The sequence below is a fragment of the Eptatretus burgeri genome, chromosome 12, assembly GCF_056783735.1.
Source record: "Eptatretus burgeri isolate ZD-2024b chromosome 12, Ebu_testis_v1, whole genome shotgun sequence".
Lineage (NCBI taxonomy): Eukaryota > Metazoa > Chordata > Myxini > Myxiniformes > Myxinidae > Eptatretus > Eptatretus burgeri.
The window spans coordinates 88,414,474-88,427,225 of NC_140972.1; the positions used below are offsets into that span (position 1 = coordinate 88,414,474).

Here is a 12,752-nt window from a genome sequence, read left to right on the forward strand (position 1 = left end):
GCCGAGGTAACAAGCCGAGCACTCGTTGTTGCACACACCTCCACCGGGCTAAACCGTTTGTGTTTTGTTACCCACTGACTGGCCAGATCAGAATCAGCACCATAACCAAAATCTAGTTTTAGAGGACACATCCCAATTACACTTTCCAATCCAACCCCGATGTTCATGAAAACATCGTGCATGTTTTCAGAAAGTATTTCAGAGGTGCATTCAGAAAGTATTCACAACCCTCGACTTTCTAACATTACATTGTTATTAAATAAAATAAAAAAAATTGTCACCGATCCACACAAAATACCTCGTATTGACAAAGTGAAAACATGCTTTAAGAAATTTTTACAAATGAATTGAAAATTAAATACAGTCAGACCTCGCTATTTGTAAATTCGCTATTCGCGGACCGTGTATTCGCAGTATATAAAATGTGACCTGCTATGACATTCGCGGCGCTGCGTTTCGCGATTCGCGGGGTTTTTTGTTGGTTTTTGTTCCGTGCATATTCACGGTTTTTCACGGCCGTATTCACAGTTTTTCCATGGGATTTTTGATTTCCCCTCATGAATCACGAACCGCAGGGAACCTGTATCCCCTTTCCCCATTGAAACAATGCCCCGCTATTCACCGATTCGCTATTCGTGGCATTTTCCAGGAACGTTACCACCCAAGAATAGCAGGGTCCAACAGGACAGAAATATCTAATCAATCCATTATAAAATTCAGGCTGTAACACAACAAAATGTGAAAAAGTCCAAGGGGGGTGAACACTTTCTAAAGGCAATGTATGTTAACTACGCAATCTCTCACGGCACACATTAAAACAGGACACGTTCACTCTAAGGATTCTCCGATAACATAAAAAATATTCCAACCTACACAAATAGATAGACCATGCTAACTTAGGTCTACATAATTCGTACACCCCTCCAACATAACAGTATGAAATGGCAATGCCAATACGTGGGGGGGAGACACAAACATTGATACAATGCAAATGCATTCATACTACAATGTTAATGCATTAAACTGATGAGAGGAAACAGAATTAATTGCTCAACTGGTAGATAATGACAAAACATTTTCATCACTGGGATCCTGAAACCAAATTGGGGTCCATTGTAATGGAAGCACAAGGGATCGCTGCCACAAGAATAAAAATCAGCATCCAACCCTCAGCCAGAAAGCAACATCATAGCCTCAATTTTATGGGAGGCCAAGAGAATCTTGCAATGCTCAACGACTGTGTCTCTCACCTCATGACAAAATTACAAATCGCAAGGGAATATTTTGCTTGGCTCACACAAAAATTGCCATAGGCCATTAAAAACAAACCGCCCAAGCATGTTAATCAATGGCGTGCTGCCCTTTCAAAAAACTGTGCACAAGACCTGTGTCGTGCGGATCGTCGTTCGTGACTGGTTTCCGGCAGCTGCACATCAGACCCCTCACATATATACCCTGCACAGCCTACACGTAGCCATCGCTTCAGACATTCGACGTCCCATGCATGTGCCCAATGAGGAGGGAGTGACTGAAGCAACTGAGACATGGTTGAACAAGAAAAATATTTTTAAAATCTGAAAACATTTTTTTGCCATCTTGACAGTTTGAAATACTAATGGAACAAACAAGTACCACTGACGTCGAGGGGCAATATATTGGAAAAAAAAATGTAAATTTGACACGTCTTCAGTGGCTTGTTCATTAAAAGAAAATAACTAACACCCCTTGAAGATAATCATTCAACTTCACGATTCCAAGAGATTCTCATTATCCGACATTACTCAAAGGTCTGGTGATATTTCACTTTTGCATCTGATCAATCGTCCAAAATGTCGGTTATATTTTCTCACATATTCTTCCTCATTTTAAAGAATCACATCAACATCAAACAATAACACCGGCTTTCTTATTCCTTACATCTGCTATGTTCTTTCTCGTACTCAGTTTTGCAATGCCCCACGGCAACCACTTCATTTGGTCCGTACTGCAGTGCACAAAGCTCTAATTAGCACCAAACTTGCTGGCAGCTTCACACGACACGCCAGCCAAGACGACAGGCCTAGTAACGGTGTGACCTTCTTTCTCCAATCCACAGTCAGGAAGAGTTTGTAAACAATCATCACCCAACGTACTAGCAAGGATGACCAAGGAAGGAAAGATTTGTTCCACCAACTTTGCAAAACCCCAATCATACGGAATTAATTTACATTAAAATGAGAAAACCTTGAGCAGTTATACGTCACCACTATATCATTAAATGATTGGGAAGGGGGGGGAGGGGAGGGGTTTCACCAAGATTTGAACATTCAATTCTCGTTCACGATTAAATAATCTTCGGGATGAATTTATGTTTTATGACAAGACAACTATTGGTCGACACACAGAATCCCTAATAAAGTCCAACTATATAATTCCTGATCCGAATTTTCAAAACTAAAACACACATACATGAAGTATGAATCCCTGCATACAAAAAAGAACAGAGATTAAAATCACCTATATTGTGTCTCTGTCTCACACACATCACCTGTATTGCTGGCAGGTTTTTCTAGAACAAGTGCAAAAAAACATCAGTTTCTTTCCATTTACAAGAGTATTTAACCATCAAGCAATAATCGTGGCTGCATCGTGCAATAATCATCAATAATCATCAATAATGCATCGTGGCTGCAATAATCAACAAAATGTTGGTGACATAGCCAGGAACAGATAAAGCTAAAAGTGTGAGAAACACAAGTTCAAACAGCAGCCACCTCACCTGCCCACTGTGTCCGGAAAGACCTGATGCCACGTAACCCTGACCTCCAACCGCACCACTGCCACTGTAGTACCCTCCAAGAAGCATCTGGTTCTGTGCAGAATTTGCAACGGGCATGTTAAAGCTCTGATTCTGTCCCGCATTTGATACCTTTCCACCGCAATAAGCCTGTACTTCGCCTGCAGAAGAGCTTGTAACATTGTAAAGTTGACCGTGTCCACCTCCGTCCTTTCCAACATAGCATGGCACAACCCCAGCATTCGCACCAAGGGGAGAATGTCGGTAGCACCCCTTTAACGACTGGTATGCGTTGCCATAGCAGCCATAGCCAGGACTTGTTCCACTAGACGCGCTGTATGCAGGGCCAGGACTGGGCTTAGAAGCCGCCCCTGCTGGCGGATATGCCTGCGTGGGACTGGTAGTGTGCACTGGACTGCCATATGCATACGGTTGGACAGGGCTGGGAAGGCTCGCAATTCCATATCCATCATGAGAAGCAGCAGTGTAGGTTGGGGTTTGTCCAGCATTCTGACAGCTGTTCTGCAGGTGGTATGATTGTCCATGGCCTGGCTTAGTATTGGATCCACTCACACTATAGGGTGATGTGTGATTAGAGCCAAAGCACTGTGTGGGATTCGTGTTGAACGCTGCTGTAGGACACGATTTCCCACTTGGTGAGGCGACATTGTAGGGCTGGTTCGGGGTAGTGTTATAAGCATGACTTGGACTTGAGTTGGCACTGGTGCTGACTACACTAAAGTTATGGTTTGTGGCACTGGCATTGTAAGGTCGGCTAGGACTAGACTTCGTGCCTGTGCTTGGGATGTTGTACGACTGAGCGGGTGAAGCATTATAAGCTTGGCTGGGACTACCCTTGGGTGTGGAAGTTGGCCCACTGTAGGGCCCACTCTGGCCTTTAGATGAAGGGAAAGGCTGGCTTGTACCACTCGTGTACGCTGGGTTGCTGTTGCCGTTTCCCCCATGGGCAGAGTTGGGCAAGCCATACGTCTGGATAGGGCTGGTTGCTGCATATTGTTGGGGAGAAGCAGCCGGAGGAGCTGAAGGAGGACGAGCTGGTGAACCTAGTGGGACCTGTTTAAACAAGGGGAGAGGTGAGGTTTGTTTGGAGTGAACACAAAAATGAGCTTGTTTAATAAGACGAGCACAAGTTCAAATATTTCGATGAAATTCCCCTTGGAAACGAAAGGTTGAGCTCATTCCACGAGCCTTGTTACTGGATCTACATGATCTCTTCAATTATGTACTAAAAAAAAAAAAAGAAGTCATATTGCCAGATCTGTAATATAACAAAACCAATAGTGTTGTTTCACAAAATATATATAGATATATATTTAGAGAAGTTTTGGCAGATAAGGGTATCTTATCTCATTGAAAACTTTGAATGAATTATGTAAATGTTGCTGCATTACAAAGACGTGACGTGAATGGAGAATCCTCAGCACATGGCAACGTCTTGCAAACTCGTGTATTTGAGTCACAAGCTTCTGGCCATCGCTCTTCCCTGCCCTATATCAAACCCTATATTAGTTGTTCCCAAACAATACTATATGAGAGATGTCTCTCTGTCTGGGTCGCCAGCCAAATGGATTGATGTCAAACGTTCAAAGGTTCATCAATGAGTGCCACAGAGTGTTTTAGGCAAAAACAAAAAAATTGTAAACTTAGAAGAAGTTGGAATGGTTTTTTTTATTTTATTTTATTAAATCGCTCTCTTGAGTGCCTAAGCCTTTGCAGCTGTGTGAAAGGTAATACTAAATGATCCCTGATCCCATTCCTTAATGGGTGTAGTAGAGTGTTTTCGGCCCCCACAACACGATAGAAAAAAAAACAACATTGGATTTCTTCAAAATGGCAACAGGATAAATAAGAACAGCACCGAGCAATGCCAGGTACCCTGCTCGTACTTTATACAGGGGGAAATCTTCAGAGAACGTCTCCGCTTTTGCAAACATTGAAATCGTCGAGTCTGTACTGGAGGTGCACAAAACGGGATATTCTGCTTCTCCAGAATTAGAATAAAAACATCCCCCATGACCCCACCAAAAATGTTTTTTTGGCTGCAACTGCACAGTGAATTGAATAGTCATGGCATGCTCTGTGGAACACCACAAAGCAAATGTGCACAGAACCCATGCTGCCCCACTCCCAAACACCCCCACCTCCCACTAGCCCTGTCAACCTTCAGCCAAACAGAAGGCAGAAAACAAACAGCCGATATCAATCCAGGTTCAGCCAACTTTCATTTGTGCTGCCGTGTTCCAACAATTTATCGGTTCTCTTTCAGCCTTATACTAGTGGGGCAACTTAGCAAAATATAGCATAACAATTGTGCATTTTGTGAGGAAAGCACCAAATTTGGCACACTCGTAGCCTATCATATTATGAACAGATTTGGATATTGGGCCATCTCAAATTCAGCTGCTGATGGCTGTGTCAGCCATTTTCCACTGCCATCAAAAATTTTGAGATGGCCCAATATCCAAATCTGTTCATAATATGATAGGCTACTAGTGTGCCAAATTTGGTGCTTTCCTCACAAAATGCACAATTGTTATGCTAAGTTGCCCCACTATACGGCAATAGTTGATCATACGCCAGGTACAAATATTTGACATTGTTGGAAGGAAGATGACGGATGGTCAATTTGGGGGAGAAGAAGAGGGAGTGGAGGGGGGTGGGATGTCAAAACCTTCCATTCATTGATTGAACAGCAATGGTGTTTCATGATGACCATCACAAAACATTTAGGAACATTTAGGCAGCTTTCAAGTTTGCTTCAGGTGGGAAGCATGGTGATTTGCGATGGCGTGCCATCGACTTGGCTCTTGTATTCACTTATTATTATTATTATAATTAACCAAAAATAAATTTTTCAATGATAACAGTGAAACTCCAAATACCAAATATGTAATTAACAGTGTGAAACTAAGGAGCAAAAACGTTTCTCAAGGTTCCTTCTCTGTCGTTTTGTTTATTTATTAAGATGCATTGGATGGGGGGGGGAGGGGGAGGTGGTTATATCTGCCATTTTACAGTTCCTCTATTTATAAGTTCTACTGTGTGTACTTGTATGTAACACATTCACATGTGGCATCGTCACCTTTCTGTACATTATTTTATTGCACAGCTAAATTATTGTTACTTGGGTGGACAATTTGCTCTGTAAGTGCCAACAGGGCTTGGCTTGACATTGGAATCCGAAAAGCTTTTATTGCTGGCCTCCCAATCTGACCAATGCTATTTCTATAACCAAATGAACTCATAAATACCAGCCGTTAAGGTTGACATCACCAACAATGCCGTTTGGCACAATTAGGATGCTAAATGGTGAGAGCGATTGAAAGGATTACCTGCTGGGGGCCTGGAGTCAAACGGAGCTGTGGAAGAGTCGCTCGACCGTCGGCTGCTCCTCTCTCTGGACTATATGGGGACATCTGCACAAGCAAAATAAGCGAGCAATCTGTCACTATTTCACCCAATATCACTTGTGGGACAACAATCTATCCAGTCCTTTGCCATCCATTGCAATACTTCTTTATTCTCACGAGCCATCAACTGTGCCATAATACAATACACATCTCACTTTCACAAATAGTGTCCAAAAAGGAAGAGAATGCCCTTTCAAAAGTGACTGGAATGTAAGATCTGTCGCTTCCAGAGAAAATAAATAAAAATTAACTTTCACCCTTTAAAAATCATGCAAATAAATTATTGAATATCAGTTGTTTTTTTGTTCATATCCTTTTCTCACCTGTGTTGCAAGTAGAGCGACATGCTTTGTGAAGGTTTAAAAATGCGGTGTATAAATCGGAAATGCTGGTTGATTGGGTGATATGAATAAAACAGAAATGTTGAAAAAAAAATGAAAATAAAAAGCATTGAATATCGCCAGCGTTTAATCAATATGGGAAACGGGAGTGAATGAGACACCATTATTACAAGTGAAGAAGAAGTTGGAGGAAGAGTTTTTGTTTTAATGTAAATTGAAACCGGCCCATCTATCCTCACCTTACTCAACTATATCAAACTGTTTGCAGATTGGGCTTGATTAGTGGTAACCCCAATAGGGCAATTGTTGACAGCTGGACAGACGCATGCACGCACACAGGGACGGATGCACGCGTGCACGCTGAGCTCCTTCTATCTTAATATATATATATATATATATATATATATATATATATAGAGAGAGAGAGAGAGAGAGAGAGAGAGAGAGAGAGAGAGAGAGAGAAAGAGAGAGAGAGAGAGAGAGAGAGAAAGAGAGAGAGAGACAGAGAAAGAGAGAGAAAGAGAGAGAAAGAGAGAGAAAGAGAGAGAAAGAGAGAGAAAGAGAGAGAACGAGAGAGAGAGAGAGAGAGAGAGAGAGAGAGAAAGAGAGAGAAAGAGAGAAAGAGAGAGAAAGAAAGAGAGAAAGAGAGAAAGAAAGAGAGAAAGAAAGAGAGAAAGAGAGAGAAAGAGAGAGAAAGAGAGAAAGAGAGAAAGAGAAGAAAGAAAGAAAGAAAGAGAGAGAGAGAGAGAGAGAGAGAGAGAGAGAGAGAGAGAGAGAGAGAGAGAGAGAGAGAGAGAGAGAGAGAGAGAGAGAGAGAGAGAGAGAGAGAGAGAGAGAGAGAGAGAGAGAGAGAGAGAGAGAGATTAAAAAAAACAGCAGCTCTGGTCATCAATACAAGCATCAGAGTCTACTGAACTTCTCACTCATTCAAAGTGAAGGTGGAAAACAAGGAACAGATCGACTTGCACGTTCGAGCGCAGTTACAGACCGACTTACCCGCCGTACAGCACACACCATCATCAGTGTTGATTACATTTGATTGACTGCTGATATAATTTGAAGCATATGAATGATTTTACATTCTGAAGATGCAGCATTCTCAAATCCTTCGCTAAAAATACACCAGCCAAGGATAAAGATTATCCAATCTTCGACGCTCACCATCCCGAACAATCCAACATTTTGGAATATCAGAAGGAAAACCGACACCGATTTGTAAAAAAAAAAAAAAACACCGAAAGAAAGATACAGGACAAAATGTCGTGCAGACGACTGAGAACAGACTCAATGTCCCACCCAAAGTAGTTTACCTTCTGATGCAATGACAACTTATTTGGTAGTGCCAATTGTACCGATAAATAGGTGGTAACCAAGCATCCACTCAAATTATGACCAAATCCCATCAATAAAATTTGCAATGGATAATCGAGATGTAAAATGAGGTAAATTCTCAACACTGATCATGACAGAACCTCACATGTCTCTTCAGTGATCTGGATTAGCTTCCATTTGAGCTTGTGTAAAACCAAATGTCCACAAAGCAACGATCGTGTCAATACTACAACTACAATGGTATAAACTAGGACTTGTATCACCAGCTCACCAACGAGAGAAAAGGATATACGCAAGAGCAGGACTATACTCTTTAGCTCTGAAAAAAAAATACCTTCAGAAGTTGAGGCTGATGGAAGGGGTAAGTGACAACAGTTGGTGAGCAAAGAAGATATAATGGAGAGGAACATCAAGCTTGCACTTTGGGATGTTAACTCGGTGTGGGTTTGCAAAGGAATGGATGTGACCTGGAAGGTAGACGATGGGCAGAGAGAAGAGAGGTGGAAGAGAACTAGCTGGATACCAACCTGCCTGCAGTGGGTGAGAGGCAGATGCTGGGATGGCCTCCTGCCCAAATATGGAAATAACTTGAAAAGCCTTGGATTCAACTGCCTCAAAGTGAGCGAGATATGAAGCAGCTGCACTGGTCCAGCATGGGGAACCATCCTCCATTGGTATTTATATAAAAGCCTTGTACAACATCATTAATTCTAGAAGGCTCAGAATGGACATGGATCTGCGGAGAGTACAAAGCGTCGACTAACCGTACAAGCCAGCTTGAAAATATGGTCTTCCCAAGACACACAAAAGGAGGTAGTAAGGTCGAGGAGGTCCAGCAACTGCCACTCTCACAGGGGTTTTTTTACCCCATGATACCAACAGAAGTAGACTGGGGGATTCACCAGTTCTTCATTAAAGAAATAAAGAGTGAAAATGTAAGCCTTTCTTGCATTAAAAAAGACATCACACATTTCAGGATATTGACCAGTGACTTCCCTCCCATATATCGCCAAACAAGAGGCCACAGCAGTCTTGTATTCGACCATGTAGGATACAAAGTAGAGTTAAGGAAAGCGTAATGAAAAAATAAATACAGACGAGGAGAAAAAGTCAACAAGATCCCTCTATTTACCTCACTCTTGAAGAAAAATATTTCAATGCACAGTGAAAGTACTTGAGTATCACTGAACACTGCTATGGCAAGTGATTGAGTGAGAATTTGGCGATACAAACTAAAGCAGCGTTAGCCCATTTACTGACTTTCATCAAGTAATCTGCACTTGTTTTTCTTGGTTTCAATTACTGTTACAAGAAATATCATCCCTTTCTATAGCCATGAAGTTATCCTTCCACACTGGTGCCAATGACTTGCTGCATGAACAATGGGGAAGGGGGCAAGGGTGGTAGGAGGAGGTTGGGGAGGGAATGGCAGAGGTTCAGTTAACATTATGCACAATTTAGTTATCCAGATAATGGCAATGGGTTTGAAATACTGTAGTCATTTTATCAACAATAACAATTTTGATTTTCACAAAGGATTCCAAAGGTTTCTTCTTCTTCCTCATTTCCATATTTTTGGGGTGAGGCCTAATAGTACCAAGCTGCTGCTGTCCCACTTTTTGTACAATACTCCTCCACTGCCCTCTATCCCAAACCAACTCTCTCCACACAATATTCCCATCTCAGCCGAGGTGTCCCTCTTTTCCCCTGAACTTACCCCCTCAACGCATTTGCTTTATTTGCCACTCTCTCTTCCTCAATTAGCACGAGGTGCCGAGTCAACCTCAGTCAGCTCTTTACCAATCCCACTGTCAAGCTCATCCTCAGATCGATCCCCTCCCTCAGTTCATCCATCTTTCTTCCAACCACTCTCTTCACTCCCACTATCATCTTGACCCAGTTGTTTTGCGGCCAACCTGCAGCCTCAATTGTTGCTTCTCAGTCAGTGCTACTGTCTCCAAACAGTAAAGGTAGGCCGGCGTTACACAACATCGCAAAAACTGCAAAAATGTCACCTCTTCAAAATTACATTTTCAATGAAATAATCGATTTTTCAATCCACATGATTATATATATACATATACACAAGTCAGGGGAAAAAATAAAATGTTAAAAAAATGAAAAACAGGTAGAGCTACATTCAAAGTACACCGGCCCCATGCCACATAAATATACACCCTCCAGTACACGACATTTCCAGGGTGCCTTGGCGCCAGGCGATGCCGCCGTACAGTGGATGGAGAAGGAATTGGAAGGGAGCGGTGTACAGTAATTGATTAATTGCGTAATTAAAATAAATAAATAATCATCGCAAAATAATTAATTTATGAATCATTTGGTTAATGGCATAACTAAACCACCACTGTTTCATCCAAATCTGTAACTTTTTGAAAATCAAGTACTTAATCGAAAAATGAATAATAGATTAATTAATCGATAAATCAATAATACCCTCTACATCTATAGCCAAATCACTTGTTCACTGTTCTGCCAAATATCAGCTTCCAAGCTCAAAATATGCCTGAGATACTGTCAGGATGAGAAATAATATATAGATAAGTAATCATAAAGATATAATTAATCAAGTATTTAATAAAAAAAATTAAATACCGTTTTTTGCCAAAGCACATCTTCACTTTTGTCCCCAAATTTCAGCTTTTTAGCTCAAAGGATGGTTGAGATATCGTCCAGACGAACAAACAAACAAATGAAATTGCTGGAATAACTTTGTCATATCAACATGATCTCTGAAAAAACAAAAACCTGGAAATCAATTTAGTTCTTATAAGTCGATAGTGCTACTGTTTAATGAGTTATAGCACTTAGTTTGGTCATGATCATAACTTGGAAGTCAATCGGACTTGAAATGGCGTTTTTAATCGCAATTTGAAATTTTTGACTCGACCCCCCTGACATTCGACCCCGACCGCTAAAGGCCCAGTCACACCTTGACGTTTTAGCCAGCTTATGCCGATTTTTGGAAAATTTGTCTAAAACGCTGGTACACGTCAAATACGTTATGTGTAAGTTTTGATAACATTGAGATGTTATCAATACGTCGTTGTTATCGAGATGTTATCAATACGTTGATACGTATTGTCGAGCAATACGAGATGTTATCAATACGTTGAGATAACGTACAATACGTCGTTGTACGCTGGCTTTAAACGTTGTACTTTTCGGTTGTCCTCAAATTTTCCATGCTTGAAATTTTAAGACTTATGCCAGCGTATGACTCACACGTTCCGCATAACGCTGGACATAAGTTGTAGGCACGTCACGCGATCGTTGACACATGTCGACACACGTTACTTGTGAGTTACTCATAAGTCGAAACACGTCGAGGTAATGTTTAGCGTACCCGAAACTTATTTTTAACCTATGAGTTACATGTTGTACTTACGTTACGCGATCGGTGACACACAGACACACATTACTTGTAAGGTGCTCATAAGTCGAAACACATCAAGGTAATAGTTAGCATCAGTGTTCCAGACCCCCTGGTTTTTTTTTTGTTTTGTTTTTTTTCTTCCTTCCTTCGGTATGATGGTGATTTTGACACTTCGATTTCTAGTGCGGTTATAATATAATATAATTAATAGGCTGCCGCTCAACGATTTAAATCATAACCGCACTGTACACTGAACACCGTCATACCGAAGAAAAAAAAAACCGGGAGTCTGGAACACTGACGCTAACCATTACCTTGATGTGTTTCGACTTATGAGCACCTTACAAGTAACGTGTGTCACCGATCGCATATCGTGCGTACAACTTATTCCCATCGCGTGCGGAGCGTGTGTCATACGGCAAGTACGTCGTAAAATTTTCAACATCTTCAAAATTACAAGACGTACTCCACTTACTACGACGTATGATAGCGTACTTTAGCGTTCTATTCACGCATACCAAACTTACCCATACCGTATTCGACGTGCGCCAACGTTTTAGACGCATTTTTCAGAGGTCGGCATACGCTGGAAAGATCGCCAAGGTGTGACTGCGATGTTGACACTTCCATTTCTGCGGCGGTTATGATTTGAATCGTTGTGCGGCAGGCTTTTCATAACCTACGCCACGTCATTGTTGGCGATGCGTGCAGCGCGCTATGCCTAAGTTATACTATCGTTGGGCATAGGTTGTGAAGGCCGCCAACAGGTTCAGCATTCGTTGGTATTATTTATCTATAACACAACGAAACGTTCTGTGTCCATTACTAATACGTTATGCATAAGACCAAGTCGTTATGAATACGTCCGAATCTTTAAAAAAAAAACATGAAAAGTTCAACGTAAGCCAGCGTTTTACATACATTTTAATACGTTGCCATTGCTGGCTAAAACGTCAAGGTGTGACTGGGCCTTAAGAAGGGTGTTGGTGTGACACCCCAATGAGACATATGGTTGGATGCAGAATTGTAAGATGCACATTTTGGATTTGGTTTCAAGTCGATACGACCATTTTAGCGGACGTTATTGCGAATATAAGAATTTCGGTTTTTCGATGACCTTGACCTTTGACCTAGATTCACCAAAAATGACAAGTGTCGAAGTTGGACCATGGCCGACGTCTGTACCCAGTTTGGTCATGATCGCTGAAATGGTGTGGCTGCTACAGGGTAAACAAACACAGAAACAGACAGACAGACAGACACAGCATGACACACAACCGACCAACATAATTGCCAAAATCCGAAGGATTCCGGCAATTAACAAACGGAGTGAAAACCGAGTACGCCCTTTTGGTGCAAGTCATCACGGGTACGATGACGTCATGCAGCACCTGGAGATGGAATAGGGAGGGACTATGCACAAAAACCATGTCAGGATGAAATCCCCCCAAAAAACAGCATGTCAGGTGCCAACTGCTTCT

At 41.7% G+C, this 12,752-nt stretch overlaps 1 protein-coding gene across 4 annotated transcripts in view; it reads right to left on the minus strand.

Moving 5' to 3' along the window:
- The window catches only part of LOC147016079 (uncharacterized), a 97,472-nt gene that overhangs the window by 49,984 nt on the left and 34,736 nt on the right, over positions 1-12,752 (minus strand). For all 4 annotated transcript variants that reach the window (XR_015049988.1, XM_085848778.1, XM_085848777.1 and 1 more), the window contains exons 5-6: positions 6,130-6,213; positions 2,759-3,850 (exon numbers count right to left, since the gene is read on the minus strand). Coding sequence is in view for 3 of the 4 variants with exons in the window: in XM_085848778.1 (XP_085704904.1) it covers positions 2,759-3,850; positions 6,130-6,213 (1,176 nt within the window). In the remaining variant the exon portion in view is untranslated. The remainder of the gene's footprint in view (positions 1-2,758; positions 3,851-6,129; positions 6,214-12,752) is intronic.